This window comes from Tetrao urogallus (genome assembly GCF_951394365.1).
Source record: "Tetrao urogallus genome assembly, chromosome: 8".
NCBI classification, from domain to species: domain Eukaryota; kingdom Metazoa; phylum Chordata; class Aves; order Galliformes; family Phasianidae; genus Tetrao; species Tetrao urogallus.
This window is the reverse complement of record NC_136821.1, coordinates 30,794,053-30,807,309: the sequence shown is the minus strand read 5'-3', so window position 1 is coordinate 30,807,309 and position 13,257 is coordinate 30,794,053. Positions and strand designations below refer to the sequence as shown.

The window sequence follows — 13,257 nt, the reverse complement described above, 5'->3', positions numbered from 1 at the left end:
TACAGCAGCAAAAATTACAGCTGCAAAGATGCGCGAGCGCCATTACGTGCTTCGTTTCCGCTCCCTGCACCTACTGGAGCTCGAGCACGCTTCTCACGCGACGAGCGGCACCGAGCCGTCTGCCTCACGCCCCTCCGCTAACAGCCGAGCGGGAAAGCCGACTGCAGCGCGCCCCTTTCTCTCCTAGTTTTACGATGCCCGCCTGCAGCCGGGACGCGCGAGAGGCGGGAAGAAGGCGCGCTCCGCCCCCTCACGGGAGCCAAGCCCCAACATGGCGGCCCCCGCGGATCGCTGCCGATGCCCTCCCTCAGGGCGGGGCCATTGACGCAGCGCGCCCTGCCGGGAGCCGAGCGGCCCCGCGCGCCCCGCGCCGCAGTCCCGGCGTGCCCCGCGAGCCAGCCGCCCCGCGCCTCCCGGCGGCCGCTTGTCCGTCCCCGCCAGGCTCCGAGTGGGGGCCGCGGCCGTCCCGCCATGCCCCCCAAGAAGCAGCAGCAGCCTGCGGGGGGCAGCAAGAAGGCGGACCAGAAGAAGAAGGAGAAGATCATCGAGGTGAGGCTGGAGGGCCGCGGCCTGCTGTTCCACGCGGCTCCGGGCGGCCTTCTTCGGCCTTGGGGCCGGGCCTGCGGGCCGCCTCCGCCGCTCATCCCGCGGGGCCGTAACGCGGGGCGCCGCTGCGGGTGGGAGCCCGGGGTGTGAGAGTGTGTGTGTGTGTGTGAGATGAGCGTAGTTGGACTGATGCGTACACAACAGCTGGAAGAAGGAGGTAAGGAACGAGTACGAGGGGAGGCCGCTGCCGCAGGCCGGGTGTTACCTGCACTAACCCGCCCGCCGCCGGGCTGGAGCCGCACGGCCGCAAGATCTCGTCCCTGTGTCTTCTGTTATGTGACACGGTGTGAGTGGTGACAGGGTGACCTGGGAGTTGTTTCCTCCATAGCTCTTTTAGGATAGATTTATGTTTTACTGTTACGGTTTCCAGAGGTGTGTTTGAACGGAGGTATTATTGCCAGATGAACATCTGGCATTTCCTTGTGACCGGAGGAAAAACCCTGCTGTCACATCCCCGGCTCAAGTAGGTTTTATTTTTGTGCGTGTCGCTTGGGAAGATAGCTTGTTTCAGATGCATGTGTGAGGGGAGCCATCTTCTTAATTAGCTTTCTGAAAAGGTTTGATGTGGAAGCCTTATTGCTAGAAGTCTAGTGGTAAAACTGAAGATGTAGAGGAAGAACTGGTTCAGGTAATGTAAATGAACTTCTTGCTGTGCAGTGCAGGGAAGTATGAACGTCTGTCTGGATTTACAGAGTGCATAGGGGAAACACTGAAGGAAGTACTGTTGGAAGAAAAACGTCTGTAATACTTAGAAATCACTACAGATATATGGCAATATTAACCTGCTTAACAAGAAGGCGAAATACTTAAGATACGAGCGCACGTGAGTGTCATGTATACAGGAGGGGAAGAGCAGTATGTATGGCTGTTCAGTTTTCACACATGCGTACATCTGCACTAATGTTTGAACATGCAGATCTGGGACGAAAAACAATAGGTGGTGGCAGCAGCGTTTAGTACGATTTTTGCAAAGCACACTTAAAAGTGATGGGAGGGAGACTCACTGTCCACTCTATTGCTTGCATTGTTCGTGCTGCCAGAGGAAACAGTTTGTGTGTTACTGAAAGCCCAGGTGGAATGGCAGGTTTTTGGTTTTGTTTTTTCTTTTTTTGTAGCAACTTGTTCTGATTCTTGGTCAGTTACAAGTAACTTGTCTTTGAATTTTTAGGACAAAACATTTGGTCTGAAGAACAAAAAAGGTGCAAAACAACAGAAATTTATCAAGGCTGTGACTCACCAGGTTAAATTTGGTCAGCAAAATCCACGTCAGGTAAGCGTTCAGTTGAATTATTTTTCCACCATGTAGTGAAATCCTCTTTGACTGTAGGAATTGATTGTCATGTAATACTGTAGTAGAAAAAATACTGAGATGTTACTCAGCTGTCTGTTGTGAGATGCACAGATTTAGCTAGTTGTATTTAAAATAGCACTCTTTGACAAGTCTTTCTGCAAAGATTATGTAGCTGAAAGTGTCTCCATAAAGATAGCACAGTGTTTTTTGTCTATTGAAAAGTAGAAAACACATCTAATAAGAACATCTGTTTACACAGTACATTATCATAATTGCATTTAAAGTATCCCTAAAAATGATTGTAACACACTGGCTGTTGGCAAAAGTGCAGCTGTGTGTTCCTTCTCTCTTTTTCTTTGATTCCCATTCAGTCTAAGAAATCATGAATCATAAATTGTGACTAATCTTAAATTGGGGATTGAGGATAACTTCAAAAAAAAAAACCAAAAAGTGCTCTTGTACTTAATGTTGTACCTATGAAAGTGTGTACTGTAATTGGAAGTGCAAATAAATCCAGCAGTTGTGTGGCTATTTCGTAAAAAGGTCAGACAGACTGAAATCTGGAGCTGCTGTCACTACCACTTTGATCTGCTTTTGCAAGATGAATTAAAAATGGATGTGGCTGAGACATGAAGTTTCATTGGTTAGAAAGCAGGATTTGAGAGAAATATTATTGTAATGGAAGTGAGCCAGGTCTTACTCCTGCAGTGCTGGAGAGGTTAGCAGCCTGGTATTCATAACGTTCCTGCTCTCTGAATAAGCCTGTAGAATAATTACATTTGCAGCAGTTAACCTCAGGATGTTGTGGCCTGTGCTAGATGCCTTACGTGATGTGAGGATGAGCTAACAAATGTCGAGTATGACTTCAAAAGTCAAGTTGATGTGCATGTCCTGAGATTACTAGCTTCTTGTAGTAATGGGGTCTATTTGGTATCACTCAGAAACATTGATGCGACTCAGGCAGTCCTTCTGAAAGGTGTGTGAAGTCCCTGAATCTGTAGCATGGACAGCAATACTACTACATGATAAAAAAATATTTTTTTCAAACATTCAACTGATGGTGTTCGGAACCTCATTCCAGACCTGATGGCACCTATCTTACCTTGTAAAAACAGTTTTCATTTAGGATTGTCCTGGAGAACTTAACAATACCTTAAAGCAAGTACTGCTGTGTCCTTAGGAAAAATGGAAATGCTATCAACACTGAAAAAAACAAATGCAAATCAAACTGTTTGTATGTTTTTGAAATCTTTAAGTGAAACAGAAGCCTAAACTACATCTGTTGTTGTTAAAAATCAGGTCACTTTTTTTTTTTTTTTTTTTTTTTTTTTGTAGTTGCCATGTTAGGGTCTGCATACTTGGTAAAATAGAGTTTGGGAATTGCTGTATAAAAACAGGGTGTTCTGTAATCAATTCCAGTGTAAAACAGCTTGGCAACTAAGCTCTTTTATGAAGTTTGACTGAGTATTGCCAATAACGTCTCTGAAATATTTGTTAAAAGTCCCACTAGCTTCTCTTAAGGATAAAAATCAAGTCATCTAAGCATGTTGTGTTTCTCTCATGACCTTTTTCATCTATCTTTACCCTTCTCTACCAGTCTCGTGCTAGATATAGGCCTTTCCTGGCTTCTCCAAAAAAGGCTGAGGCAGGGGTGCCATTTTTGTCTTTTATACCAACTTTTCCTAGGTGAGCCTGTCCCTTAGTCTTCCCCCCTTGTGCCTATGAAAACTAAGAAAAATGTTCTCGTTGTATAACCTACTAGTTGGCATTGAAACATTGCTGTGTTGATATCAATTCAAGCAAGTAGTGTTCCAAAAACATTTCCCTGCTTCTACACACAGATAACTCGGGAGCGCTGTTGGTATGCCTGACAAGAAAGCAAAGCAGGGTGTGGGTGATTCAAGAGAAGCTTTTGGCACATATTGAACTACCTGGTTTGAGTGGTTGCCCTGCTGAAGCATCACAAAAGAACAACTAGCATTTCCTCAGTCTCAAACTTCCACTTCATTTCCTAGCCTGTGAAGGTGGTACAGGAGTAACAACATCTCACATCTCTGACAAGTTCTAATTCAAATCTCTTCTGTCTGAAATGTCAGTGCCACTAGATGGCATTTGCAAAGGCAGGGATTTGGAGGAACTTAGAAATCATAGGCTCCCAGCTCATGCCTCTCTCCCCTACTCATTCAGAGTGATTTTATGTATTAAGGTAAGGTTCTTGTAAGTGAGAAATGTCATTATGATTTTCTGTTACTAATAGCAAATTTGGCATCGTTGCAGGCTGCCCAAACAGAAAGTGAAAAGAAATTAAAAAAAGAAGATAAGAAAAAAGAACTACAAGAACTAAATGAACTCTTCAAGCCTGTGGTTGCTGCACAGAAGATTAGCAAAGGTATGAATGCCTGAAACTTATGTTTTGTTCTACTGCTCATATGTCTGTCTCAGGAAAAACATTTAGAAATACTTTGCTGCGCTGAGGTATTTCTGGGTGGATGGCCTGTTTTGTTTTTCTGTAATGACACTTGTTTAAAGTGGCCTGTATCCCTGTGGAAGCATGAACATGCAGATGTTACAGGTAATAAGCTAATCATTGTGTTCACAGAAAACGTTAATGCACATCAAAAGAGCAGAACTTTGTCAATGACTTCTGCTCTTTCTCATAGTTAACAGTAGGATGTTGGTTTCAGAAATGTAGTCCGAGCTGAGATGGGTTATGGAGCGAGCTAGTATTGCAATGATTGTAAATTGCAAATTAATTGCTAAGTGCTTGATAATGCTAGAAGACTCCACAGTTGTTTGCCATAGGGAAGAAAAAAATACCAGTATTTCAGGAATGGACTTTATGTTAGTTACTGTGGGCTGTATTGTGCTTCTGGAACAAGAGTTGTTTACCAAAGAAGTGTGGGGGTTTTTTCGTTGGTTTTGAAGTGAACTTGATGTTTTGTCGTCGTGTCATTTAGCAACAATAAAGGCGAGGTTCTTTATTTTTATCTGTAGTGGAAGCTATTGCATGAGAGGTATTGCAAAACACCAACATTATCCTAATTAAAACTTTGTCTTTCTGTGAGCTTGCCAGCAAGTTCAGCTATGTTACCAGATGTTCTTGTAGGGGTTCAGTTGCTGATAAACTAGTTCTTTATTTAAGGTCTTAAGCAGCTGCTGCTGAGCATAATCTAGTCCCTGGTGACTGGAACCAAGCTTGAAATGAGCGAGTGAGAAACTCAAGCTTAAAATCATACGTTAGTACTTGAGAACATAATGAAATCAGTAGTACTTCATCTGTTACATCTAGTAGATAAATTTAAACCCCTCTTCATTTCTTCTTTTGCCTCCTGATGATCAAACAATTTGTTGCTGTGGTATTTACTTGAAAACCATAGTTAGTGATTGGGTACTTCCCATTTTAGCAGCACTGGCTTATTTTTAAGGCTAGAGACAGCCATCTTAGTATTATTGAATGAGTACAGGTTAGGTTAATAAAACTTCTTCTTGCATATTTCTGATTATATTAAAGAAAGGTTGACATTCAAAAGATGCTTTACCACATATCAGAACCAAAAATGGCCTACTATATAGGGAAGAACTTGTGTGGAATGATTTGTTATGCGTTACATGAGCACATTCTTCTCAGGCACAATGCTACCCATACTTCCTATAGTCACATCTTCATTGATAGTCAATATAAATATCCTGCTATACAAAATAAATGAGATGCTTTCAGAACACAATGTATCTACTTGAAGTGAAGAAAGGGCTGTTGGGGTGAACTTTTCATTAAATAACTTCTTTTTTAAAACACCTTTTCATTCTGTGCAGGTCCTAAATATGGTAAGATCTTAGACAATGTTCTTTAAACTTTCAAGATACAACTTCTGTTGTGTTCTAGTATTTTGCTTACAGATGTTATTAAAATAGAAAAACTTTCTTCACTCAGGTGCTGATCCCAAATCTGTAGTTTGTGCTTTCTTCAAGCAAGGGCAGTGCACTAAAGGGGACAAGTGCAAGTTTTCTCATGATTTGTCCTTGGAAAGGAAGTGTGAAAAACGAAGTGTCTACATCGATGCAAGAGATGAAGACCTCGAAAAAGGTACACTGCTTCTAGAAAACATTCCGTAAATCATCTTCTGATTCTGCAGTTGCATTTTTAAGTTAAGCAAGTTGCTTTTGTATGATTCCAAAGACCCTGGTCACAGTGATAGCAACCCATATTGCTGTGTTCAAAATGTAAATGAAGCTTGATTGCTGCTCTTAAAAGCTGGCTTACAAGTATTCTGTAGTCCTTATTTGAAAGAGTATCACTAAGTGATCTTGGATGGGGGTTTCTGAGTTCTGCTATGTGTGAAGTATTGTGTCATACGAATAGCAGGTCATACAGTATTTGCTCTTCCTCATCATTTCTACATTATGAAGAAGTTTAAGGTGTATAAGTAGAGTCACATTTCTTAGTCTTTACCTGAAAATACATTTCACATATTACAGATTACAGATAAAAGTTTCTCAAATTTTTGAGGAGGATGTCTTGTGAGCTGTATAGCGAAGGAAGAACACGGAGGTTTACCGAAAGCAAGTGTAGTATTTTGCACCTGCGAAGGAATAACTGCAAGTATCAGTACAGGTTGGGGTATGACCTGCTGGAGGATCTGAGGGTCCTGGTGTTTGACAGGTTGACCGTGAGCCAGCAGGGTGCCTTGTTGGCCAAGAAGGCCAATGGGATCCTGAGGTTCTTTAAAAGGTGCGTGGCCAGTAGGTCAGGGAAGATGATCGTCCCCCTCACCGTGCCCTGATCAAACCACAGCTGGAGTACTGTATCCAGTTCTGGGCTCCCTGGTAGAGAAAAGCCAGGGATCTCCTGGAAAGAGTCCAGCGAAGGGCCATGAAGATGATAAAGGGCCTGGAACACCTTTCTGATGAGGGAAGGCTGAGCAACCTGCATCTGTTCAGCCTTGAGAAAAGAAGACTGAGAGGGCATCTTTTTCACGTTTAAAAATACCTTAAGTGTGGGAGTCAGAAAGACACTTCTATGTCTTTTCAGAAGTCTGTGGGGACAGGACAAGAGGAAACGGCTGTAAACATAAGCATAGGAAGTTCTGCACCAATATATAAGGGAACTTACTCATGGTGAGGGTAACAGAGCACTGGAACAGGCTGCCCGGAGAGGTTGAGGGGTCTCCTTCTCTGGAGACATTCAAGACCTGCCTGGACGCCTATGTGTGCAGCCTGCTGTGGGGGACTGCTTTGCAGAGGTATTGGGCTCGATGATCTCTAGAGGTTTCTTCCAACCCCTACAGTTCTGAGATTGTGTTTTATTACAGAAGACTGAATTGGGTTGGTTTTTTTTCCGTAGGTTAACTAAAACATAATAACTGCATGTTACTGCTGTTAATTAGGGGAAAAAGAATATTGTTTAGGATTTGGAATGTTTGTGCAAGCTTCTGTTGTCTTCTAGACACGATGGATAACTGGGATGAAAAGAAACTAGAAGAGGTGGTGAACAAGAAGCATGGTGAAGCGGAAAAGAAAAAACCCAAAACTCAAATAGTATGTCTTCTCTTTTTTCACTGAACTGTAGTTTTTGTTATTTAGCAGCAGTGACAGGCTGATTGAGTCGTTTTGGCTTTGTGACACCTGACTGCTAAGAAATTAGTTTGTACACTGAATGCTGTATCTTAATCCTTTGTGCTCTTGATTTATTTTTGATCCTTCAGGACGACTATGCCTTGTTTACAGTCCCAAACAGGCTATTGATACTTGCCAGAATTAAACTTAGGTATGACTAAGTGTTACAAATTGCTTGTCAGAAGTTTCAGAATGATATATTTATGTCAGGATCATGAGTTGGAACATGAAACATCTGAAATTGTTTATTTTGATTAAAAGTACACTCGATTTTCATGACCAAACATAAACCCTTAGCATGCTTTTACATGTGCTGCTGGGTTTACTGTAGTGCAGTCACTAGTCTTTCAAGTCAGACTATCTAAGTTGAGATTATATTAAGGGTGAAAGCTGTTGAGTATTTGAGGTTTTAGATAGTTAGTTGCTCTTTTTATATCTACTATTTGTAATAGGAGTGCATGGCAAGTTTCTTTACTTTTGACCACAGCTGGCTTTGAATTACTGTACTTTGGGCATGTAGTAGCTGTGCTAGTGTAAATTGCTGGGGATGAGAATACAGTACTAACAACTGTTGTTTTATGCAGGTCTGCAAATATTTTCTTGATGCTATTGAAAACAACAAATACGGATGGTTTTGGGTCTGTCCAGGCGGCGGAGACAATTGCATGTATCGCCATGCTCTTCCTCCAGGTTTTGTACTAAAGAAAGACAAAAAGAAGGAAGAAAAGCAAGATGAAATTTCCTTAGAAGATCTAATAGAAAAAGAGGTAAAGTTTCAATTAGGTACCTCTTGGTGGTGTTTGTTTTCATTATACTGAAAAGAGGAGGAAAACTGTCAATAACATCTTAGTGAATTATTGAAAAGCATTGAATGGTTGTATATCTATATAAGCTGGACTGAGGAATGCACAGTAATTCGTGTTTTTTGTTTAGCTAGTTTATGTTTAGCTAGTTTTCTTCCTCTCAATCAGATGAGTGAGTTTCTAAAAGTATAGCTGGATACTTACTGTTAGGGTAAGATGGATAATCCTGTTTTAGGAGGCTTCTGTTTCTTACTGCTGTTTGTCCTTTTAACTCTTACAACTGTTTCTTCCTCAGCTCAAATTCACCACTGCCTTAGTTCTTGCTTAATTCTGACATTCATTACTGTATGGTTCTGTTAAAAGGAATCAGCATGAAGAAAGGGCCCTCCCAAAGATGTTATACTGCAGCTCTGCTGACACCATTCCCTGGCAGTGCCAGATGGAAAGTAACTTAAACTAATTCCACAGGCTTCTTCCTTCGTTTTCCACGTTCACTTAAGTGTTGATTTGTCTCAACTGGAAAACTGATGTGGAATCTCACTTTAAGTTGATGAAGCATGTTTAACAGCGGTGAGAATGCAGAAGCAATTAGAAATAAATGTTTTCAATTAGTTTCTAGAAAAGAGTAATTACATATCCTTAATTTGTTATCCCTAGGGTTTGCTTTTGGAAACAATGTCTAGCATTAATCAGTCTTTCTACTTGACAGCGTGCTGCCTTAGGACCAAACGTTACCAAAATCACATTAGAGTGTTTTATTGCATGGAAGAGAAGAAAAAGACAAGAAAAAATTGATAAGGCAGAGCAAGATATGGAAAGGAGGAAAGCAGATTTTAAAGCCGGCAAGGCGTTGGTGGTACGTTCTATACTTTCATTCTTAATGTAAAGAGTAAATATAAGCTGACTACTTTTTTAGAAAAACTAGAATTGTTGCTTTTTTTCTTTTCTTTATTTAACAACCTTATAAATTCTGTGAAATTATAAATTAATTGCTTTTTCTGCTAACAGATCAGTGGACGTGAAGTATTTGAGTTCCGACCAGAGCTGGTTGATGCTGATGATGAAGAAGCAGATGACACTCGCTACACTCAAGGAACAGGAGAAGATGATGAGGTAAGAAAAAAAAAAAAAAGGGGGGGAAAAAAGCTAACCAAAATAATATTTTGAGTTACATTGGAAATTGAAAACGTTGTTTTTTTGCAAGGCTTGCTCCTAATTTGAGAGCTCTTAAGGTACAATTAAAATTTCAAGTACTTAATTCAGTGCTAATACGGAATGTTTTCCCAATTACGATGTCAAAAGGAGGATGGAAAAGGTCTGTAGAAGTTCTGCAGAAATTATAATCTGTGTAGAAGAGTGATTCATATGGAAAATACTGTTGTACTTTTCAGGTGGAAGACCCTGTGTGTGTAAATGATATAGACCTGAGTCTGTATGTCCCAAAGGCTGTAGATGAAACTGGCATTACAGTGGCTAGTCCTGAGCGATTCAGCACATACGCTTCAATAGAAAAAGATGGTAAGTTTATTATGTAGGCATCCCTTTTAAGGGAATGAATTGATAAGTTCATTTTTTTTTTGAAAACTTGCTTCCAAAAAAGCAAGCAGAAATGTGTTCTTGATATGCCAAAAAGTATTGTTTGTTTGTTTGTTTGTTTTTTAAAGAGCAGAAGCAAAATGACTATCATGATCATTGTACTTACTGGAGGCAATGATTCTAGTAGATCTGTGGTGCACTTCTTATTTTTCTTGAGTTCAACTTCTAAATAAAAAGTAGTGTATAATATTTTTACAGCTTGCATAGATTAACTTCTAATTTCTACAAGCTAACACTTCATTTTGCTGCAGTTGTCAAATGCAAACTCCAGTCTTCCAAGTTAACCCGAGTCTTTGAAGTGCAGATGTTGAATAGGAGCAAAACGTTAAGCCTGATCCTGTTATAAAAATAGGAGTTGGGGGTTAGATATGCGAGTTATTGTTTTCAGCCTGTTCTAATAACTAATGATCCAACCTTGCATGTTAATTGGGCATGTGCCGTTTAGTCTATATAAGCTCAGATACAAAAATTGAAAATATTAAGTGACTGGTTGAAAGACTTCAGATCTTGTCTGGTATGATTGTGAACTAGTGATTAAGAAACGTGTGACACTAAAATGTATAAAAAACTGTATTTTCAGATAATAAACTAAGTGAAGCTTCTGGAGGTGAGATAAACAGCAGTGAACAAAATGATTTAGAAGAAGGTCGTGATGGCGATGAGGAGTTAGAAAATGGAGTCATTGATGCGGTGCCCGTTGATGAAAATCTTTTTACTGGCGAGGACTTGGATGAACTAGAAGAAGAACTAAACACTCTTGATTTAGAAGAATGAATTAAAAAGCTCATTGGAATTAAAGTCCATGTGATAAAGTGCAAACTGACTACACTTTTCCTCCTTCTTGAATAGAATTCTTAAACAGGATGTTTATGGTTACCCGGCTGATTCTGATGGGCACGTCATATACCAGGAATATTTTACTTCTGTCTCATCTCCAAACTTGCTATGATCACAGTAAGAAACTCAGAGTAGTTCATAATTACCTGACAGCTGAATTTGCAGAGAATGAGATCATAAATTTCACCTAAAAGTAGGAAGTGTAACTGCTTTGCCAGTATGCAGGTGTAAGTGAGAAGTTGATACCAGCTGCAGTATGAAATAAAAGTGAACGTTCCTGACCAGAACTGCATTTGCAATAGTGATTGTGTTGATTTAGAAACTGCCTGACTTGCTTTTAGGCAGAGCACTCTAGAGGAGCTGATGCAGATCACGCTTCTTGACATGTTGATTAGCTTTATTTGATCAGCTGGATACTGAGGATACAGACAGTGAACTGATACATCAACAGTACAATATGGTGCCCTCTGTTGAAAAACTTCCAAATTTTCCCAGCGCCTTTTGCCAGCGAAACTGTAAATAAAAACTACCAACTTAAAAAGCCCCGTGTTGCTTTTTCTCTGTTAAGATATGACAGCAAATGGATATTAACATGATTTTCTGATACAGTGATGGATGCTTTCTCTCCAGTCCTCATGAAGTGATTGATGTTGGCTTAAATTACGTTAGGGTTAATGGCAGTTGGATTTTTTTCTACTCTTCACGCAGTTTGTAGAATTCAACAGCTGACTTCCCCTCCTGTTGTCATCTCCCACCCATCCATCAACAGATTTAATCCAAGCTATTCAGTGCCCGTTTTGGATTGAGTCTCATGCTTTCCCTGCTCTGTTTGTATGTTAGCTAAGGCTTTGAGCTCTGTGGAGCAGGGATGTTATGGTCTAAAAATGCCTATAATGTCTTGGGTATTCTCTAAGTTGTGCAGTAATAACGTTTGGCTGAAGGCAGAGCTGTGGATGCTGTTGTGTACCCTGCAGGGGGCAGCTGTCAGGTTTCGGTGAAGTCGAGTTGCCCTTCCAAAATTTATCAAAACCTTACCATGATGATGTCTGTAGAGGTGCTTTCTCAAGGGGGCTCAAAGTTTTATGCCTCATTACCACACTACTCAGTATCTGTAACAGTACTGCTGTACTAAGGGGTACCGTTTATATGGCTCTTTTTTCTGAAGTTTTCAAGTTACTACTTAAAGTTTGTTAAGCTTCATGGCATTGTTAGCAAGCTTACTTGAACCACTGTTGAGTGGTAATACGAGCTTTAATGGTTATTTCTGACACTGCTGAGTCAACTCTTGTATCTTTAATGCTATTTCTAAAATAGCTGACTTCAACCTTTTTTGCCCTTTTTGGGATCTTTGTGGAATTTTTTTTCTCTTATAGAAACAAGAAAACAATGTTTGGGGAAAAGAGGTCTACTGGAATGGACTCCTAAATGTAAGTGTTTAAAGACAAGCTGCAGTATCAGATGATAAATGTTTATTCCTGCAGTTTTCTCTTGTGGCCATAAACGAAGAGTGTTGACAGATTATTGTATTATACTGACCAGAAATAGGCTATCTGGATTTCAGGACACTTAAGAATGCAATTCAAATTTGAATGTATGATGCCTAATTTTTCAAAGTTGTATATTTTAAATGGGAATAAAATAATTATTAAGGATTGAAATGGCTATATTTTGTTCTGGAGACTAATGTTCTGACAGCATGTAAAAAAAAACTAATTGTTCTGACAGCGTGTAATACTGATGTCTATCATCTTGTCTGTTTCATTGATGTAAACATGTTACATCTTCACAATTGCAACCACGTTCTTAAATTATTTGTACTTTGCAGGTTAGCTCATTTCAGCTGAAGGAATGTAAAAATAAATGAGCAGAATGTGCCCTTTTTGAGTTCAGTATAAAGGGCTCAGTGCAGTGCATACCCTGCTGTGTAGGTTGAAACTAAATAGTAGGATATAGTCACGTTGCATAGCATTTACATAAATTGAATAACCATAACTTAATAGAAAAAAAAACAGTTTTCTTGGGCATTAAGTTTTGGCTTAACTCTCTGTGGTCATGAAGCAATAGTTTGCTGCCCCTCTGATTTGGCTTAATTGATTCTAGCATTTCTACAGACTCTGCTTGCTCTTGCTTTGGCCTCTTGGCTCTGTAGAGATCTCTAACCACAAAAGTGGGATGGGTGCTTCTCAAGAAGCGTTCATGTAGCACTCAGGCATGCTTCTGAGGATTGTTGGCATTATGCTGCTGCTTATTCCTTTTGCTTGAAGATAAGCTTAAATGTAACTAGTTGAAAAATGCTTTCATGAGTGAAAGCCTACATTAGAGCCTACAATAGAGTTTCAGTCATTAAATGCTTAATGAGAAATGGGTGCTAAGACCTTACTGAAGGTAAATTGTGGAAAAGAACAGCTAATTAAAATGAAGTCCACCTGAATGTTACCTACCCACGAGCTGTTTCTACAGATGCAATTGTCTTGTAATTCCTCCAATGTAAAGTGAATAGCCGATGCCATA

General features: G+C 40.3%; 1 protein-coding gene across 1 annotated transcript; it reads left to right on the top strand.

Annotated features, from left to right (window-relative positions):
• Positions 1 to 471: 471 nt before the first annotated feature.
• On the top strand, positions 472 to 10,768 carry ZC3H15 (zinc finger CCCH-type containing 15; the record flags this gene model as incomplete). Its single annotated transcript, XM_079538797.1, has 10 exons — positions 472 to 549; positions 1,775 to 1,876; positions 4,175 to 4,286; positions 5,829 to 5,981; positions 7,341 to 7,432; positions 8,095 to 8,277; positions 9,023 to 9,169; positions 9,322 to 9,426; positions 9,705 to 9,831; positions 10,490 to 10,768. 10 exons carry the CDS (start codon positions 472 to 474, stop codon positions 10,681 to 10,683), a joined length of 1,293 nt encoding a protein of 430 aa, XP_079394923.1. The 3' UTR covers positions 10,684 to 10,768.
• Positions 10,769 to 13,257: the final 2,489 nt, after the last annotated feature.